The following is a 21,598-nucleotide window of genomic DNA, read 5'->3' on the forward strand; positions in this document are numbered from 1 at the left end:
AGGGAATTACATAAATGTATGAATACCGGGAGGTAAGGATTATTGTCGGTCATCTTGGAGGCTAACTACCATATCAGGTTAGTATTTTCTTCTGTCGTTTCTATTTTTTCTGTTAAAAGCTTTATCAAAAATTGTTCCATTTTATCATTTTTTTCTGTGTTTTTGGGGACAATCGTTATGTTTTTTTGCTTTACTCTGTTAATGTGGTTAATTACTCTAATTATCTAATGATAAGCCCATTTTGTATTTTTGGGTATATCCCAAAATTATCATTATATTTTTTTGCCAGATGAAGTTAATGTTTTCTTTAGAATTGCATTAGTGAGATTGGCCAATAATTTTCATAAATTGTGCAGTCTTTTCTTGTTATGGTATCAAGGCTATGCTAGCCTAATATAATGAGTTGGAAAGTATTGGCTTTTCTACCATACTTTGTAGAAGTTTGTGAATATTTAGAATTGCTTTTTGAGTGTTTGCTAGAAAGCAAAGCCATCTGTGCCAGTTATTTCTTGTATATGATTATATTTAATTACCAATTGAATTTCTTTAATATTGAGAAATCTGTTGAGATTTTCAATTTATTTTTGAGTTTTTCTTTCTGGGAATTTTATGTGAGCTATCAATTTATTCTCATAAAGTTGGTTATGTTATTCCCATTCCATTCCATTCTCTATACCATGCAATATGTCCGTTTGGTTCATTCCAGATATACTTTACTTGTAACTCTTCTCTTGATCAATCTTTTCAGAAGATCATCTGCTTTGCAGTATTTTCAAACAACCAATCTAGCTTTGTTAATTTTCTATTTTATTTTTTTTCTGAAAATTTCCAACTCTATGACTATTTTAGTTTTCTTTGTAATATACTTACAATTGTGGTTATTTATTTTATCAATGCATGAAATGAATGTATATTCTTTGGCTGTTAGATAGAATATTCCAAAATTTATAGATTCAAAATTGTACTGACAATTTTATCTTTTATCTAAGTGACCATTAGCTGAAAGAGATATGTTAAAAATATTTTCCTATATTAGTAAATTCTCATTTTGATTCAGTACATTTTTTAATTTTATATTTGATACTCTATTAATATATTCTAGTAAATGATTGTTACAGTTTTTGATAGGATAAATTTTCATTATTATATAACTCCTCTCCCCGTTTTTAGCCTAGAATCAATCCATATAAAGGTGGAATATGGTCTCTTCAGACATGAAAAGACTCAAACCATTTTTCTCTTTCTGCATCTCATCTGAAGAAATGACTTGAGGATGTTCTTCAGCGAAATAATGCAATAATCCAAGAAAAGAGAAGTTGTGGGACCTAAACAATGGAACCACCCAGTCAAACAATAAAGGGAAGTCCTGGAATGAAATCTCTGCAAAAAACCTAAAGGACAACCAAGTTGGAATGGAGAAGAGAATGAAGGACTGGAAATTTGGTGGCTGGAGAAAAAAGAAGTCTTTACAGTGTATAATCTGTATTTATGAGTTTAAAAGAAAGTAGGTTGTAATTAAGACATGCAATGACATAAGGGGGGAAAGCAACTATTAATAGATACTCCAAAGGGAAAAAATACTGGATGAGAAAGAATCTTCCCAAATATTAAGTAAAATAAAAAAGAGCATAGTTTTAAGTACTTGGTAATAGAAAGCATCCGTAGGACTAGATGCCTAGTGAAGAGAATATAATCTAATATGCTGCTTGATCAAGTAGAATACAATATTTATTTGTTCATTAAAAATGACTGTGGCATATGGATGAGGGGAGGGGGGACAGAAGCATTAACATTAGCACTGTAAAATATAGGGGATCAAAAGATAATTGTTGAAGATATAGAGGTTTGGCTATATTTTTAAATTTAAAATTTAAATGATAGAATATCTAAAATAATATAAATATGAAAAATTGGGAAGAAGAGAATATGTTAGCAGGTTCAGTACCCATAATTCATATCATGGAATCAATTGCTATTTTCTGAAGTTAATAAATCAATAATACAGACAGAAATATATTTTCTGGAATTATGGAGATACACATTTGCCTGTGTAAAACTGACAAAGTTCCTCAAGAAAGCTCCATGTGTTTGTGGTTAGCTGATCCATCTCACATTGAAGATAAGACCTAAACACCACCCTGTAAATAAAACTGTGGGCTACTTTGAAACTTTGCTATATCCCCTGTGTTGTCTTGCAAAGACACACACACTTGTCAGAAATCTCACTCTTCAAGGATAGACTGGAATGGGCTGACTGGATATTGGTTGTGGAGGAACCGGTAAAGTCATGCTGGTATGAAAGAAAGTGAGTTGTTGGCAATTCCAACCAAAAAGGCTTGATTGCTATCTCGGAGATAGGTGTCACCACCAGAACCAAAATGAACAATAAATGAAACAAAACAAAACAAAAACCCTCAAAATTTGGGAACTGATCAATTCACAGACAAAAGCCAAGTAGGAAGCTAGTGAGCATGTTCTGGGATGACCGCCTGAAGTCCAGAGGGTTTTTGATGGATTGCCTATGGGACAGTCATTGCTTGCTATGAGTATTGGGCTGCCATGAAAGCATAGCAGCAATTGGGACATGCTGGCTTTTGTCTCTTGATCTGTAAGCCCATGGCTTGCTAGTGGCAGAATGGTGACAGAGTCTGAAGATAGTTTTCAGGTCATATGGTGAAGCCAATCTTTTATGGTAATGTAAACCCATCAACCATGGGCTGAGTACAGCTATGACAGCCCCCAACCAGGTAAAGTAACTGTACTGTCTTGGTGACCATCAGCATGCTATTAATATAACATTTGATGGAAGCCACATTTCTGCTACATTAAGGCATCCAAATGTATTTTTAGAGCATGATTTTCTTTTATTTTTAAGTATGTTATTATAACAGGTCACTTTATAGCCTCTAGCAATATGATATCCTGACCTCTTGCCCTTATATTTCTTATGAGGGAATGCCTACCTTAAAATAGCCACAATACATTCTTCCTACCCAGCCCCCAGAGAACAGTGTGCTTTAATTAACATAGACACTACACAAATATCTACTCCTCTTAGTTTTCTGTAAAAAAGGGATTGAAATTTGTTCCACTAAAGAAGCAAAATCAACGCACTCAGAGCCTGGGTGCAGGTACATTAGCATTTCAGAGGCACAAGTGTCATAACTAGTTTAACTAAACAAAGCCATAACGTACACTTCAGAAAACTGCCAGGAAGGAAAATCCATTCTGTATTTGAGTTGAATTCAAATAAATCCAGAACGATGTATCTTCATTCTGCATATCTCTGCTAGTATTTCTATGAATTATTTGCAATGAACTTTTTATTTAAACTTATTTAGAGAGAGAGGCATATATTTGCCAATTTTCTCAAACTGAAAAGTCTGTCCTTAGAGATTCATGGAAATATCAAATATCCTTAAATAATACTAATGTCGACCTTCTATTTTTTGAGTTTTACTTAAGTACAATTATGAAAATTTTAAGCTTTAATTATAAATTTATTCATTTTCTTTGGGAGATGGACTAAGTGAATTGGCACTAGTATATAAAGTCTAGTGTCAGATTAACCAACAGTAGTGAATAAAACACACAAATATTGTCATGTGTATATTTACTGTTTCTATAAATTGATAGAATAGAAGATTGGTTTTTACGGGAAATCTGGAAAGTTAAAAAAATTGGGATTACTATTCGGTACTTAAAAACATTTTTTATCCTTTCAGAATCTTAGGCAAGATGCTAGTGTGTTGTCATAATATTTGAAAGACACAATGCAGATGAAAAACCAACAAATTTAAAATCTTATAAAGTTATTTTCAGTTTAAAGAATAGAATCAACAAAATAGTTTTTGAGTAAAAACTAAATTTATAGGACCTGAATTTTTTTTCCTTAAGCCTCTGTTTATTTGCTACTCTAGTGTCAGTGTTAAACACTTTATCTTATTCCCCATTTAAAATATAAAATATGATAAATTTCTCTTAAAAATTAAAGAGTTAGAGGCAGTTATTCCAAATTAACAAACAAACTATGAAGACCATCAGGGCTGCAGCATCACACAACTCCAGCTGCAATCATTCACATAGGAAAACTGAGCATGGCAATATGGAATGTGGATGGAGCTCCCCGGTTCTGGGCAAAGCCCTACAGCCTCCATGAGGCCCCTGAATGTTACGCTTCTTATCCTTTGTATCAAGTACACAAAGAGAAAGACTTGAAACTCTTCACTAGTTTTCTCATGTGCTCCGGTACTTTCCTCCTTCTCTTTCTTTCTCTGTTTCTCTCTCTCTCCATTGACACTTCAAGCAGCCTGACTATCTTCTCCATTCTCCTGATGATGATCAGCCCCCTTGTGCTGACGGGTTATCCTGTCCAAGGGAAGGTACAGTACAGAGCAATTAGGAGGAAATACCCTCTTATTCTGCTAAAATGAAAGAATGGGAACAATAACTCTCAGGATTCTTCAGTGGCCCTTCGTGGAGCATGGCCACATATCTACACTTGACATTATGGACATATGGTATGATTTCTTAGTTTGAAATGTGGTATGTAGCCATTATTTGCCTTGGTTAGGCTACGAGGTTACAGATCATAGCCTGTCTGTTGTTAAAGGGATTAAACTTCTAAGTAGTTTCAGGCCTATTGTAGGTGGTTCGTTAACCATTTACTGATGGAATCATCTTGCAAAGTACCTAACTTCATCTGTAAAATAAGGATAATAATTTATATCCTACCTAATGTAGTGAGCTGAAACATATTACCTCTTGAATGGTCTTAGATTTTCTCTTGTTAGTTTCCCCAAGAAAATGCATGTAAATAGAAACACACACATATGTGTACATATATGTTTACATAATCTCAGAAATTTTACAGTTGTGAATAAAACTTTTATAAATTGCTTTTTATCACAATGTCTTTGGATCCTTTCAACTTATGATGTGATAATCAGCAGCTAAAGGTGTCTCTGTTCTTTACTTCCATTTCTTCAATTTCTCTGCAGCTTCTTGCTTTGTCCTATCTGCTGTTCCAACTACATGTTTTATTGTTACTTTTTGTCATGTATCAATATGGTTATGTTAAAAAGGTGTTAAAGAGAAGTTTTTGAATAAAGGGTCTGGTAAGAGAAAACTTGGAGAGAGAGGGCATAATACTCCATTTGAAGAAAATTCTCCATAAAAATCGTATCTTCACAGAATATATTTACTAGGAGTGAGTGTTCACACGAAAAACCCATTTAACTTCTCCTTCTGTGCTTTTAAATATATAGCAAATCAATAGTGCTTGATAGAGAGATATTTGGAGATTTGAGAAATAAATTGAAGCTGTAGTTTCAGGAACCAAAACAACAACAACAAAATGAGTCTCAAGCAGTTTTTCATCACTGAAATGAAAAACAAGCTCATGGAAAATTGACATTGATATCTAAAACTCTGATATATTCATGGCTGTTTAGAAATGCAACTGTGATTGGCTGTGTATCAGCGATGTCTTTGGGATTACATCCACTAGATTTTAAATTTATGAGGAAAACACAGCAAAACGGAGCATTTATCAGACATGGTGTGAACTACTAGCTTGAGGTAGCTCATATTTCAACATTAGATTACACTACATTTCTTTTGATGTCACATCTTTGTGAGGCTGAGTTTTCACTGATTGCTGTGATACAAATGAATAGTGCATGAAAATCAGTATGAATTTGGAAATTGAGGGTGGCAGCATCCAATTTGGTTCCAAGGATTGAGAAGTTCTAGTACTACAAATCCACTTAGACTCCTAGTGATTTGGTAATTGTGCTAATTTAGAAATGAAATCAAAATGCTATTTTTTTTCTTTTAACTTACGTGTATTGTATTTTTTTCCCCAAAAGGCTACTAAATTCTTAAGATATAACTTATTACGGTATTTTCGGTTGTTATTAAGTTGTATTGCTTTTGGCCTATTGAGCGTCATGGAAAAATTACTGGGACACTAAGAGTTCTGCAAATCAAGGATGTTTGGACATTGCTGAATGACAAAATTTTGTTATTTTACACTATTTGAACAGTTTGAATCTGTTGATTTTTCTTTAAGAATAATCAAGAAAAGCAAAGCAACACTAGGAAGTAATTTTGGTTTATTAGCGCATGTGTGTGCTTCCCAGACCCTGGTTAAATATTCCCCAGTTCCCCAGTCTCTACCCACCAATTAATTGAGGCAGGCTCTTTTTAATTAGGTAGCTGAGTAGCATGTACTGCTATCCACAATTCCTACTTCTGGAGTGGGATTGATGAGGCTGTTCCATAGCAGACATGGGATAAAAACTCTTTAAGGGAGACTCCTAGTACTTTGGTTCTGAGAAGCCCAATCATCAGGAGATGTAAATGAGGAAACATCTCATGTGGTTTGATGAAGACATTGATACACTTCAGTTTGGTATCTCATTCTTGGATCAATCCAAGAATGTGAAAATTACTCTCGTCCTGATCCCTACCACAAGGAATGTGAAAATTCTCTTGAATATCTGGGGCAGCAATGTCTAGTCAACTCTCAGTTAGCTTTCTCTCTACCCTCTTCAAAAAGTCTTTACTCTTCAGTGTGCAGCCGAGATTCCAGTTTCTTCCTAAGTCCTTCCTCAATCCCCCAGATGCAATGAGTCAAGCCTTCCTTCATGCATCCATGCATATCACTGTTCCTTTACTGTTTATATGAGCTTCCTCCCTAGTTCATAAATGCATTAAGAATAGGAATAGTCTCAGTAAACTTTGTCAAATTGTACTGATGAGCCTTTAGTAGTTTTAGAAGTAGCCACAAATTTAATGATTTTTCTTCTCTTTGGGAAAACAACTAATATTAACAAATTATGATCATTGCCCATTGCAGGGCTTCTTAATCTTAAGGGATGTATAGAAATGATAATAATTCTATGAAATCCCAGGGTAAATGGATGCAGCCATGATGGACTGAGAAGCAGGCTGGCTTTGGCCACCCCAAAGTGGAGAGGACATTTTAGCTCACTCATAAGCCACTTGGCATATTAGTTGGTGAGCTGAGTTTTATTGTACTTTGATTACACTAATATCTCTGTGTCAATTTTGCAGAAGAAACTCATAATCATTATAATATAATACATAAAGCTTGCAAAATTTCCATGAGATTTCTCTGTCTCAAAATCACTGAGCTTGCTGTTTAATGCTGTTATTGAAGAACTATGCAGATCTTGCCACTAAACCTGTTTCTCCCTGGGGCTTCTGCCCACAGCGCAATCTTCTGAGGTGAAGTAACTGAATACTGGTCTTTTGAGATTCCATTACCATAATCATTTCTCACTCATGGAGTATTTGCTGGAATAAGATCTGCAGCACAATCCAGGCACACAGATGAATGGGCCTGACTAATCCAGGGTATGAAGTGTAGGAAGTCATGAGACTGCCGTGGTCTGGATCACTTCATGTCACTCCACTGTTTACAACACTCCTGTGCCTGCCCATAAGATTTAGAATAAAGGACAAGTTCTTCACCACTGCTTCTTTGATTGGATACTGTATACTGCTTTTTTCTCTAACCTCATTCAATCATTCTATAAATATTCGTTGGGTACCTACCATATTCCTAACATTTGGGATACATATGTGAGCAAAATTAAGATCTTTGCCCTCTTGGTGTTAACATCTTAATGTAAGGAGAAAATAGACAAACTGTAAAATAAATCTTACAGTAAATAGAATATTAGAGGTGATTGGGCTATGGAGAAAAGAAGAAGTTGGGAGGTTAAAGGGGATTGAGAATACCAGCAAGAATGAGGTCAGTAAATCTTTTCTGTAGAGGGCCAGATAATATTGTAGACTTTGCAGGCCATACGGTCTCTTTGCAATTACCCAATTCTGCAAAGGCAGCCATAGACGATGCGTTAATGAATGGGTGTGGCTGTGCTCCAATAAAACTTTACAAAACTTTACAAAAATGGGTGGCTATCCTGATCTGGCCTAGGAGCATTTGTGGACTCTTGGATTACAGTATTAAATTCTCTCTGGGGAATGCTTCACTGAGAAGGTGGAGTTGAGACAAGACATGAAAAGACCTTTTACATTTCCAGCATACACTCAGCACCTAGAGTAGTATCTAGCACATAGTAGATATTCAATGAATTAATTAAATGAATTAAGTAGATACTCAATACATATTTGTTAAATTAATGAGAGTGAATGTCATTTCTAAAGAGTGAAGCCAACATTTAGTTCCAGGAAATCATTACCATGAAAGATTGAGGCATTTGTTATCAGATCTAAGTTTCCATGAGAAGCTAGAACCTCAAATTTTATGTGAAACCTCTCAATTTTAAGTGACTGTAACTAATTCAAAAATACAAAAACCCATTGCATATTAAACTAAGTATTTCTGCAAGCTAATTATCCGGGACCTCTACTGTATACAATCATGGGGCAGACCAGTTGGTGTTTTTGAGTCTATTTTCTACACTGTGCAGTATGAAAGGTGGCTTAGGTGACTTGTGAAGGTCATGAATGCTGAAAGTCTAATATATAAATGCAAATTTAATATACAGATAATTGTTGAATCTGTAATGGATGAAAAACTTGAATGACCTAAGGGTCCCAACTCTGAATGTGCTATAGAATACTAATTATAAATAATATTTATTGTACTTTTGATATGTTATGAATATTAAGCATTTTATATTTATTATTAATGCCTACCTAAAGAGGAAGATAATTTTATTGTCTTCATTTTGTGGGTCAAATAACTGAGACACAGAGAATTTATATTCTTGGTCCAGGGTCACAAAGGCAGTAATGGGCCTAGCCAGGGTTTGATCGCCAAAGCAGCCTCTCTTGAACTACTAAGAAGACCACTGACATATTAGCTAAAGTGAATAACAAAAGCACATCTCTGGGAGTTGTTTCCTCAACCATACTATTGAAATAAGCTATTCTCTTATGTTACCTTTTTCCCTTTTAAAATCATGGTACCATTGGACAAAATCAGTTAGTTGGAGGGTTTACTTGGATGTTAAATGGTTAATAGAAGTCACAGCATAAATGACAACATCCTCTATTGTGCTCATTGTTTCACATTTCTAAAGTTTTCACGTTCTTAATTCTCTCAGATCATTTACATATCAGTGTGTGTATTATTGTAGTGGTTTGCTCTAATATTATCTAAGCTCCAAATATTCCCTAAAAGCTACTCCATGTCATTGTGATTGGCCTTATTTCATAGTACACCTGATGGGGTCAAAGGCTAGGATTCATTTTCTCTGTCAGTGATTTCAGCTGTCAACCCCTTAAACAGTAACATTGGAAAATTGGTATTAATACTGTTTTTGTCAAAGCAAGGGCACTTCAGAAGTGAATAAATCTAGAACAGCCAACATTGCAGTCTCTTGAGCACTTTATTTGTTATAAATACAAGTCAATACCACAAGATGGCACCTTTTTACTTTCAACATCTACGATTACAAACAATTATCTTCATAAAATGGTCTCAGCTTTTTAATGTGTAGTTTCAGATATTACTGAAACCTTATAAAAGCAAGACTTGCTACAAACAGGATTGGTGTTTGAGATGTATATTAAATGAGGTCAGATAATTAAATTCAAAAAAAGAATTTATAAATATTCAGATAAGAAAATTGAAATTACAAAAGCAGAGTTTGTCATCATTAAACTGAATTACAACTGTGTGTGGTTAATGCTCTATCTACATGGCTAAGTTTTTGTTAAAATACAGTTTTAGTAATCAAATAATCTACCTCATTCTTCAATATAACCACCAATTTCATTTGTACACCCTAACGCTCAGTACACATTTCATTCAGAAACCACCTAGCTTTCATTTAGTCCAGCAGTTACACACACTCTATTATTTTCAGTAGATGCAATCCATGAAGTGCCGTTATCCCCTGGCTATAAAACAAAATACAATATTTAAAGGTAAAAACTCAGAGAATTTCTGAAATGATAACCCATTCTCTCTGTGTTCATGAAAATAGGCAATCCAATTTGAAAGTCTTTAAACCAATGTAAACTCTAGAAAACTCAGTGTTGAAGTATGGGAAGAATAAAACTTTGCACTAATATAGTGCATAACAATGCAGTGTCAGACTCGTCCTTTTCAGTAAATGCCTTGATTGGACTTTCCTCTGGATTGTCATTCTGCTGCTGAAGATCAAGTTTACTCAAGTCTGTGGGAATTCTCTCATGTTTTCTTCCTCCCAGTTCCAAACAGGAAGAGAAGGGTTTTCAGGTCCCTTGGGAAAACCAAAAAAATAAAGCACTCACACCCACAAAAAACTTGAAAACAAGATGGCAGACCTAATAATCTTTGACTCTGTGTCCAAGTGAAGTTGAGGCAACATTACTTTTGCAATATTGTATTCTGCCCAATATATCACATTATGAGATTCCTCAAAAAACTGAGAAGTCTGAGAGCTACAAAAGAGAAAGCGGTTAAGGCAGTTGATGTCTACATTTGGATTTCTTTTTCAGGTTACATGTCTAAGTCTCCATCGTAGGCTAAGGTCAGAGGCTTCTGTTGGGGAGGTGTACTTTGATGTGGTTTTGGCTTCTTGCTGCAAAGGGAAAAGAATTCCTCAGATAAAGAAATTCACAGTATTCTGTTTCATCTGCCAAAGACAATTTTGAGGTATAGAGATTCAAGTGGTAAAGTGACAAAATGTTCGTTTCTCTATAGGTGTGGGTTGCTTTTTTTGAATATTGTATACTCTAACTCTCTTTAAGGAGAAGCTATCATTTTTAAAAATTTTAGAAATAGTTTAGTGGAATCAAGGAACTTGGTAGAAGGGCTAATTTTTCTGTTTGTTCCTTTTACACAGCAACATGGACCTCTGTTGTCCACTAATTTCTAAGCTACTGTGACCTCCACATCGCAGATGTTTAACATTGTCAGCAGCTGGAGCAGTCAGGCCTTACTCTGCTCTTGTTTTGAAGTAAACATGCTTCTGCTCTGGCCTGAAACCTGACATTTAGCTGCCAAGTTGCCAGAGTCTTGTCAGGAAAATCTCACCAATTCTACTCTGTGCAAAGCCATTCTCACCCGGTCTCTGCTTTACCTGACGTCCACAACTTTGCCAGGTGAGAGAGGGCTGCTTTTCCGCCCCATGGAGAGACAAGCTGAAGTTGTATAACATTCCCAAATCACACAGGGATGCCTCAGATTGGGGGCAAAACACCCTGCATTACATTTCTTGTTTCTTAGCGTGAGTGAATCTCAATTTGTATGTACAAATACTTACGGCTTGACTTCTGCCATGCACTTCCCTCACCCCACCCCACGTGCCCTTCCCTCCTCAGGGCCTGTTCAGTTTGGGGTTGTCTCCCCAGTGAGGAACCATCTCTCTCCCTGTCTCCAAACTTCTGTGCTTTTATTTTATAGCAGCATCTATGGCTGAATGGATGCATACTAAGTGCCAAGATCTGCGCATTTTACGTAAAATATCTCAAAATATCTTAGAACAGTCTTACAGGGAGGAATTAGGATTATTGCTAGTTTACAGAGGACTAGAGAGGTTGTTTACATAACTTCCTTCAGGTCACTGAATGGCAGAGCCTGGATTCTAAGGAAATCTGACACACAAGCCCAAGCTTTTAACCTCTTCCCACGCTCTCCCTATACATATGCCATTCATTGGGTGATAGGTAGAAATGACTTTTTTGTCTGTATATATGAATAAATTTTTATATTCTGAGTTAATTTAAATTCAAAACAAACATCTTAATGTGTACAATTCAGTGACACGTGGTATAGTTACAATGTTGTGTGCCTTCAGCACTATCTAGCTCCAGAACCTTTTCATCACCCCAAAAGGCAACTCTGGACCCACCAAGCAGTTTCTCCCATTCCCTGCTTCTCTCAGCCCCTGGTAACCACCAACCAACTTTCTGTCTCTGTAGATTTGCCTCTTCCGGATCCCTCATGTAAATGGAATCATACCCTATGTGGCCTTCTGTATCTGGCTTCTTTGGATTAGTGGCTAAAATGGTGACTTTTATGTTATATGAATTTTACTGTCATTAAAAATTTTAATAAAATTAAAATGGTTGCAGGGAAAACTTCCTAGTTTAAAATGTTCAAGTTCTAATTTAAAGGATAAAATTTATTTTTTTGGTTTGATGTTTGAAGCCAATCATGGGGGCCAAAGAGATAAATTAAAAATGATTTTTAAAAAAGCCACTAAAAGGAACCAGAGATCCTCTCGGAGCCCCCACCCTGGCACCTGGCATGAGATGGGCACTCACTGAGGATTTGCTGGGTGCTAAGCATGGCTGCAGGCAGACACCTTCCACCTCAGCAGAGAAGCTGAGCAGAGGCAAAAAAACACGATTTAGAATCCTGCGTGAGGGAGTCTCAGCCTTTGATTTCCTGCTTTCTAGGTCCTTTCCAATTCTCAAAAGGGCATTGCACAACTATCTGAATAACGTCCAATTCAATGTTATCTATGTTAACCTATTCCAGTATATTCCAGTGGCTCTATTATATTGAGGGGCCCAGGCTCTAGCTTGAAATGGGGTCCTGAATATGCTTATCATACAAACAAGAGGCTGGGACAACCTGAAAGTGACAGCTTGTGTAGTAGTGGTGATGGTGGGGGTTGTCCTAACGGCAAAAAAGAGTACAAGGAAGTTCATCTGAAATGACAGTAGGGGTCTTGTCCCTCCTACCTCTCCTAGATTCCTGGATTTTTTTGGGGGGGGAGGGGGTAGGGAATGGGAACAAGAGAAGAAGAGAGAGTGGGAAGAAATATAGGAACTTTCAAATACAGTTTTTGGCCTCTACCTTTAATTGACATTTGCTAAAAGCTATTGGTCAAAAAATAAATAAATAAATAAATAAATAAATAAGACAGTCCTGGGGATTGGGGAGTTGAGAACTGGGAGTCAGGGGAGAGGCTAGAGATGGCTGGATCTTTATAAAGAGACAATACAATCACCCGGGAGACAAGTAAACGTGGCCAGCTTCTGTGAGCTGGGCTTGGAAAATTCTATTCAAAATATACTCGGATAAGTTTATATCAATTTCCACGCATGGAATTTTCTTTTCATCACTGGAAAGGAAAGGGGGCTCCTCATGGCTAGGCCGTGGGCCTTTTTGGGCCACGGGGTGTGTTGGGGGTCATTGGGATTAGGACCTTATCTAATATGCCTCTCTTCATATTGTGCAACCTCTCAATTGACAGATACTAAAATCACAAGTACGAATGTGTGAGATCTGATAAGTGTTATGATTTGGAAGAGATTAACAGCCTCGCAAATGTCACTGAATATGGTGGCACTTTGCCGGGTAGCTGTGGCTTTACAGAGTTCCCCAGCCAGTTAAAAAGAGCCCCAGGAGGTGAAGCTGAGGGGCAGGACTGTCCCGGGCAAGGCCAGCTTCCTTTCCTTTCTCCCTCATCGGTATCCATTCTTTCCTTAGAAATATGTTTCTTTCTCATTTTAATTCCCCCTCAACTCTGGTATCAGGAAAGGTACGAGCACCTCCCTCACTCACTAAATCAGGACCCATAAATGTCTGGCACATAGGCCACCACCACCACCAGTCATCCCGTGCCCACGTGGACACCTCTAATCCATCACACAATTCACTCCTGTTGAGCCAAGGTGTAGTCTCATCACTCTTCCTAATGGAGCGCTCCTGACAGCCACCACTGCTGTTAAAGTTGGCACAAAGGATAAAACCATTTTGCAACCCTGGCTGTAAGAGATCCTTGACTGATGCATTCCAAAGTGACCTCTTTTAGGGTCATTTGCATTTTAGCAAAGGAGAAAAACGTATTAAGCCAGAAAAGTGAGCTTATTGTGGGCAGACAGGGAAACTGCTGGCACTTCTCAGCACTCTTGAATTCAAGCCACAAGGATTCATTCCCAGGCTAGTAGAGATTAAATAGTTTGATGAAAGCAATGGACAGTCTTTTGTTTTGGCAGCTACCTTCCAGAGGCAAGCCTCTGGAAGTGGAAGTACCACTCTCAAATCTGGGAAGAATGAGAATCCATTACCAAATTGTGATGGGTAAGGCAGAACCAGCATCGTTATTTGGAGTAACTTCCAGGTGCTACGTCCAGGTGACCTACAAGCTCACCTAGTGGTTATCCCCACTACACTGCCCCATGGATATTTATTGCCAGGGGAGCTAGGGTGTCAGTAATACTTCCAAAACTCCAAACTCTAATGTTCAAAGGATTGCATCTGAAAGAAGTCATCTTTAGAAGGACGATTTTTTGATATTTTCTAAAAAGCATTTCTAAGTTTTAGTATAAATTACTTTCCTCTGAAGTATACACCCAAGACCTGACATATTATAGCAGTTCTCTTGTCCTAAGCTTTTTATTTTAAGGGGAAGTATAAAAATCTCCAAAACGGTTATCCTCTAACTCTCCTGCAAGCTATTTAATAGAATTAGATGCTGTGAAAATATCTATTTGGATTTCTTTAGGCAGCTCATATGTAACAGCAATTGGTATGTGTTTTGATATCAATAGGTCTGTTCCCAGGTCTATAGTTTACTTTACTTGTGAAATAAGAAGCCTCTAAAAAATGCAAAAGTGGTAGATGTTCCACTGAGTCTAAAGAATTTTTAGGACACTATTAATAAAGAGAAAGAAACTACGGAAACTCAAAGACCAGTAGAAAGAGCATGTGCTCTGGGCAAGCCTCGGGTTGATTCTAACAGAAAAATTATTTAATTTCTCTGAGGATCAATTACTCACTCTTTAAAAATGGAAATGGTAATAGTAACACCTCATTAGATTATTATGATGGTTGAAAAAGGCAATGTATATAAAATACTTTATGTTTGACATATAAATATTAGATTTTTTTTCCTAGACTGTTTTTCTAAAAATCATGGGCAATAAATCAGTTTTTACTAATCTACTCATTTTTTCGTCCACTTACTCATTTGTTCAATAAATATTTATCAAATTTATGTTCTAAAAATTCAATAAAGCATAGTAATTATCTCTCCCCACTCGAAGTCCTTGGGGTTTGGTAGAGGAGAAGGATATTTACAAATAACTACAACACCGGCATGGAGTAAATGCCACAGGAAAGGTGACATCAACAAGTTATTCCAGACTGTTTGGCAAGGAAAATGTTGGGATTTGAGTTTGACTTGGAGGAACTGGTACAGTACCAATAGCTAGCAATGAAAAGTTCATTCTAGATGAATGGGCTATAACCACAAAAGCAGAAGCCTCCTTGAGAAATTGAATGAGTAGCATCCTAAGTGCCATAAGATAAGGTTATTCTTCCTAAAAAATTATCCCTCAGAAAAAGGCCTTATATTCAACCCCCTGTAAAATCTTTTATCTTATGAGCGGATACCTTTGTTGCACAAAAATTTTTTTTTAAAAAAATGCAGATCATAAATATAGACAGAGGACAAATAAAATGGCCATCTTTCCTAAGGTATGTGAATAGGCACTGGGGTGTTAGGATGAAACCTCTGAAACAAGAGCACAGACAGATTTAAAGAAGTGATGTATCTCAAAGGACTTGAGTGGGAATGAATATGGCAAACTGGAAACTGGATTTGATCATGGAAAGGAAGACTGAAGCAGTGACAAAGTGACTGACCTGAAAGATAGATTCGGATGTTAAATAAAACTGTGTTGTGAATATGAAATTAGAGAAAGTGAGTATTTTATAATGAAATCTTGTATTAATATATAAAATAGGATTAATGATGGGACCATATAATTAAGCACATTGATTAAATATTAGAGTATAAAATTTACTAATTTATCTTAGTCAAAACTGTTCTTTTTTTTTCTTCTTTTTTTTTTTGTTTTCCTCAATGAGCAAATGAAGACAGATATATTTGGGCCTATACAACTTGCCAGACAGGCCAGGGTGTAGGGTGTAGGGACTGAGTAGAAGACGAAGTTGAAGAGTTGTTTGGGCTTCAGTTGTGGAAGACTTTACTTGACTGGCTAGACAATCGGAACAGACTTTAGTTTTCTTGCCAGTGGGAAGCCACTGCTTGTGCATGAGCAGGAGAAGGGCTGATCATCTGGAGCTAAGTTTTAAGAAAGATTAATCTAGTTGTAGACTGCAGAGGGGAGCATGTGTAACAAGTTCACGTACAGAGCTATTGTGCTACACCCAAAGAAGGATTATTGAGGACAGGCATTGATGATGAAAAGAATAGTTATGAGAAGTAATGTGCATAAATATTTATGTAATTTAACCACGAAAAATAGGGGAAATTCCATTGATTTATAATTTAAAAATTCTCTAGAAAATCGTTTGTTACCAGAATGAAGTGACGCACCTAATTAATCCCCAGAACCTAGAGTCATACGGAAAAGGACCTTAATAAATATTTGTTGAGGAAATGGATTCCGGATAACACATTTGCAGGTTAGAGGGAACGGAGAAAAGTAAAAAGGTAAAATTTACGTGTCACTACATGTTAATTTTTAGTCTTTTAGCTATTTTAGGGAAGAGGGAACCATAGAATCTAGATTTGGGGATGTGACTATTGACAGCTATAATTCATCCAAGCTTTTACAGACCAATAGACTATCTGATTACCTTACACTGTGTTGGCCCAACAATTGCTTTGAGAGCAGTTTCCTATCTGCTGAAGCTTCATGTCTTCTGTTGTGATATAAGGACCTTTTCCCCTCTTTCAAAGCTTTTCTGGTAGTGAATGTTTCCTGTCGCTCTGAACCTCATACAGAGCTTTTAACTTCACGTGTGCTCATTAAGCCTGGATCTAGGCAACGCTTGCCAAACTTATTAATTCGGACATAAAATTAGTCAAATCATTTGACCATAGGGTGAATGACTAACTGAAGATGTTACTTTTCACTACAACACTGTGGAAATGTTAGTGGGATAGAAATCCAATTTCTATGGATTCCATTTCTATCACTATAGGTGGCAGAAAGAATTAAAGTCATTTTATTTTCTTTACTGACTTTCACTGACCAAGAGCAAAGACTTAAAAACATGTGTAGCCTTGGAAACAGAATTTTCCAATTTTCTAAATATACAAAGGCCAGATTTAAATCAAGATTAAACCTTGTGTAAAAATTCTCAGAGAAATAGTCTATGAGACAGAGGATGAATATAAATATCTTGATTTGGAGAAAAAAAGTGAAGTAACACTTTAATCTTATGAAAATAAAAAAAAACTTTGAGACTTCTGCTTAGAAAGCTAATAAAATATTCTTAGCACACTTGAAAACTTTGAAATGTACATTTGACTCTTGAACAACATGGGTTTGAAGTCTGGGTCCACTTATATTCAGATTTTCTTCTTCCTCTGCCACTCATAAGACAGCAAAACCAACCCCTCCTCTTCCTCCTCATCCTCAGACTATTCAATGTGAAGATAAGGAGGAGAAAGACCTTTATGATGATCCACTTCCACTTAATGAATAGTAAATATATTTTCTGTTCCTTATTATTTTCTCAGTAACATTTTTTCTCTTGCTTACTTTATTGTAAGAATACAGCAGATAATATATATATATATAATATACAAATACGTTGACTATTTATGATATTAGTAAGGCTTCTTGTCCACAGTAGGCTATTAGTAGTTAAGTTTTTAAGGAGTCAAAAGTTATACATGGATTTTCGACTGCACAGGAGGCTGGTGTCCCAACCCCGGCATTGTTCAAGGGTCAATTGTATTTACTTCTGTCTGCTTTCAAGAGCTTCTCACCAACTCACGTATATTCTGGAAAATAAACTACTGTTTTATGAGAATAATAAATTTTCAGAGACTAGTCACTTACAAAATTAGGGTTCTTAGAATTGACAGTCAGTTAAATTTCTTTCATAGCTGGTTAATGTAGATAAACACCTGGCTCTACTATTTAAAATGCACTAACAGGTTGATTGAACCAACTGGTCAGTTTAACCTAAGCAGTCAAAATTTAAGAACAGAATTTGTGAACTAGAATTATCTAAAGTACTGTTCTCAGCCTTGGCTAAAGATTAGAATTACCTAGGGAGCTTTTAAACATCCAGGTGACCTGGGTACACCCAAGACTAATTAAATCAGAATCTCCAGGGAGTGGGGCTCATGCATCCATCCATAGGTGATGTCAATGTGTAGTCAAGACTCAAAACTATTGATGCAAATCAAAATACTAACATGGAAAAATCCTGACTAATGATTTTTCTTTTATACCTTCTGATATTACTCAAAAACCAGATTTATAAAGTGTTATTTCAAATAGGAACAATATAGATAATGATCCCCTATTTCAACTATTCAGCCGTTCTACAGTTGGAGATTATTTGTGGCTTTCAGAGTCCTATTATAATGTCCAATGATCCTGACATACGTCTTTTTTTAGTATATAATGCTACCCATAAAAATATGGAATATAAATTTTTTACCAATTACTACTTACCAAACTAGGTAGGAAGTAAATACTAGGAAAATCATGATTAGAAAACCGCCACCTGAAACGCCATAAACCCAAATTTTTACTCGGCCATCTGTTTAAAATAGAGATAACATAACAAGCTTAGCATACAAAAGTCTGCAGCATTTGGGGAGATAGGGCAACATAGTATCTGACAACCCTACTGACCACAGTGTGTCAACTGTACACATGACTGCAGAAGTTAGCAGTGTTCTAACATACTCTGTAAATTTCCAGATACAATCAAGAATTGACAAGGTTCTGTCTTGGAACATCATAGGAATATGGGTTTCTTACTACAATTCATGTCTGTGAAAAAACAAACTTTAAATTATATTACATGGTACCACTTTTCATGGACTTTTACAGATATAAACAATTTGCCTTACTATTTAATTTTTGGAAATTAACTCTCAAAAACATTAGGTTGTAACCACACGGCACTAGAACACTTATTTTGCTAAATGTTTTGTTTTTGTCTGAACTCTGATGCTTGCATAAGTCATAAGCATATGTGGAAATACCCATTGGTGGCAGCTATTAAATGTCAAAAGAGAAAAAAACAGGTGAAAAGGTAAAATATAAGATAGATAGTCAAATTTGTTCACAATGCCAAACAAACATTGGTAATCATTATTTCATAAAATTGAATCAATTGGAAGTCTATTTTGAGCTTATTTTAAGCTATTTGTAGTCACATACATGTAATACAAAAATATTGCAAAATATTTTGAGAACAACAAAAAAGAACATAGATAATTATAATTAAGAGAGACAATCCTGCATGCAAAGACAACTACTATGGTCATTTTTAGTAGCTTTGCTTCCAGAAAGATGTTGGGCGAACAAAAACCACATGACAAACAGATTAATCAATTCACCAAATTACTGCAAAATTATGACCACATGTGAACAAGTACAGATTATTTTGGATTTGATATCTTTTGATTGGATTTGATAACTTTAGAGTTAAGAAAAATAGACTAACCAAATATTATAATTTATGTTTTGACTTTTACTTTATGTAAGATATAGCTTGAGTGCATGTATGAGTTTTCTACATATGATAGAAACTTGAGCTGTGTCTGGCAATCTATTTTTTTTGGCTCTGTTTCCTGTGAGCATGCAGCTAAGTAATCTTAGAATTGGACCGACAAAGGCAATGCCTCAGCGTCCCATAGGAATTGCATTTCTTTCTGAAAGAAACACACAGAGATTCATTACATGACGTGAATGTAATTAACTGCAGGTCCCAAATACACATATCAGTATCTTATTCTAAAAGCTTCTGTGGGATGAAAAACATTCCAAATCCATTGTAAACAACACTTGTTTTGAATAAAATCACAATTACTTTCAATTATGTTATGACTACCTATTATAGTTTTTGCTTACAGGACACTTTCAAGCCTCCATCAGATTTTAGAATGAGGTTCAATATAGTAATGGTATTTTTCTACACTCATAAATTTTTCACTAAAGCTTTGATTCTGATTCTAATCTCTTTGAAACACTAATGATGAAATCCCCTGTTCTGAGTTTTTACATTGGCATAAAATGAAAAAAAAAAAAGTCTTTCCTCAGTGAGAACACACTTTATATCTCATCGCCCATCAAATCTCATAGAATTGATGCATTGGGAAGATCCAGTGCTTTTAAATCTCCAGCATAGAGGCACTTGGAGGTCCATAAGCTTTAAGTCATGTTATTTAAAAAATAATTAATATACATTTTATAATCACTTACAGGAAAAATCTCAAACTACTAAAAAAGATACGTAGGCTGGGCGCGGTGGCTCACGCCTGTAATCCTAGCTCTCTGGGAGGCCGAGGCGGGAGGATTGTTTGAGCTCAGGAGTTCGAAACCAGTCTGAGCAAGAGCGAGACCCTGTCTCTATTAAAAATAGAAAGAAATTAATCAGACAACTAAAAATATATAGAAAAAATTAGCCGGGCATGGTGGCGCGTGCCTGTAGTCCCAGCTACTCGGGAGGCTGAGGCTGTAGGATCGCTTGAGCCCAGGAGTTTGAGGTTGCTGTGAGCTAGGATGACGCCACAGCACTCTAGCCTGGGTGACACAGTGAGACTCTGTTTCAAAAAAAAAAAAAAAAGATATGTAGTGAAAAATGTCTTCCCTCCACCTTTTCTCATCTCCCTCCACAAGAGCTGTCACTGTTACCAGTCTCCTAGTGAATCTTTTCCGTTTTTCTTTGCATATGCAAGCGGCTAAGCACACACACACAAATTCATACCCTTTCTTAAAAAGACACAAATGGTACATAGCGTTCACTTTGGTTTGTATTTTTTCACTCACTTAAGAATACAGGCTGGAAGTATTTTCATGCTAGTTCATGAAAGCAGGTCTACCTCTTGTAAGTATCCCTATGAGATACCATTGTACAGTTGTACCACACTTTTGTTTTACCATTATTATTTTTATGGGCATTTAGGTTGTTTCTACTTATCTGCTATAACAAGCAATCATGTAATAAATGTCATCTGCATACTTCTTTCGTAATAGTATATGTGCATATAACAGCATGATGAATTCCTAGGAGAAAAATTTATAGGTAAAATATATTAGGATAACCTAATTGGGAGAGGTTGCATCTCTCCTCAGACTAAATATATATTTACATATGTACACAAATGTACATATATGTATACAATATTGTATGTGAGTATACATATGTGTATACACATGTGTGTATATATCTACACAAACATAGACACACACATGTATACTCACACACATGATACTGTTGGTGCTTTTGTTAGAGCTCCAAAGTCCATCTATGGAGTAAAGATTAAGAGATTCACTTGTGGATTTCAGGACTCATTGCCCTGGGCCTCACCTTAATTCTCTTTCTGAAATAGGGTCCACAGGCAATGGGTGAGCTTGGCTCCACTTCATATCATGCTTCCCTCAAATTTAAATCTACTTCTAATTTAGTCATGAAATAAATGAGTTGTTTTAAAACACCTGCGTCATTCCCAGACACATAGGGAATCAAAAGTCAAATAAGATACGGCGGTCATTCATAGAAGTCAGTTGAGTATAAATCTTGTTTCTCCAGTAAGATCTAGGTTTGTCTGGGCAAATCCGATAAAGGGTTGATAACCAGAATCTACTTAGAACTCGGGAAAATCAACAAGAAAAAATCAAACGACCCTATCAAAAAGTGGGCAAAGGACAT

The 21,598-nt window shown here is 36.1% G+C and overlaps 1 protein-coding gene across 1 annotated transcript in view; it reads right to left on the minus strand.

Moving 5' to 3' along the window:
- Positions 1-9,377: 9,377 nt before the first annotated feature.
- The window catches only part of THSD7B (thrombospondin, type I, domain containing 7B), a 720,444-nt gene continuing 708,223 nt past the window's right edge, over positions 9,378-21,598 (minus strand). The window contains exons 25-26 of the mRNA XM_012650502.1: positions 18,388-18,475; positions 9,378-10,568 (exon numbers count right to left, since the gene is read on the minus strand). Coding sequence (XP_012505956.1) covers positions 10,487-10,568; positions 18,388-18,475 — 170 coding nt within the window. The 3' untranslated portion in view covers positions 9,378-10,486. The remainder of the gene's footprint in view (positions 10,569-18,387; positions 18,476-21,598) is intronic.

Source organism: Propithecus coquereli, unplaced genomic scaffold, assembly GCF_000956105.1.
Source record: "Propithecus coquereli isolate 6110/MARCELLA unplaced genomic scaffold, Pcoq_1.0 Scaffold33, whole genome shotgun sequence".
Taxonomy (NCBI): Eukaryota; Metazoa; Chordata; class Mammalia; order Primates; family Indriidae; genus Propithecus; species Propithecus coquereli.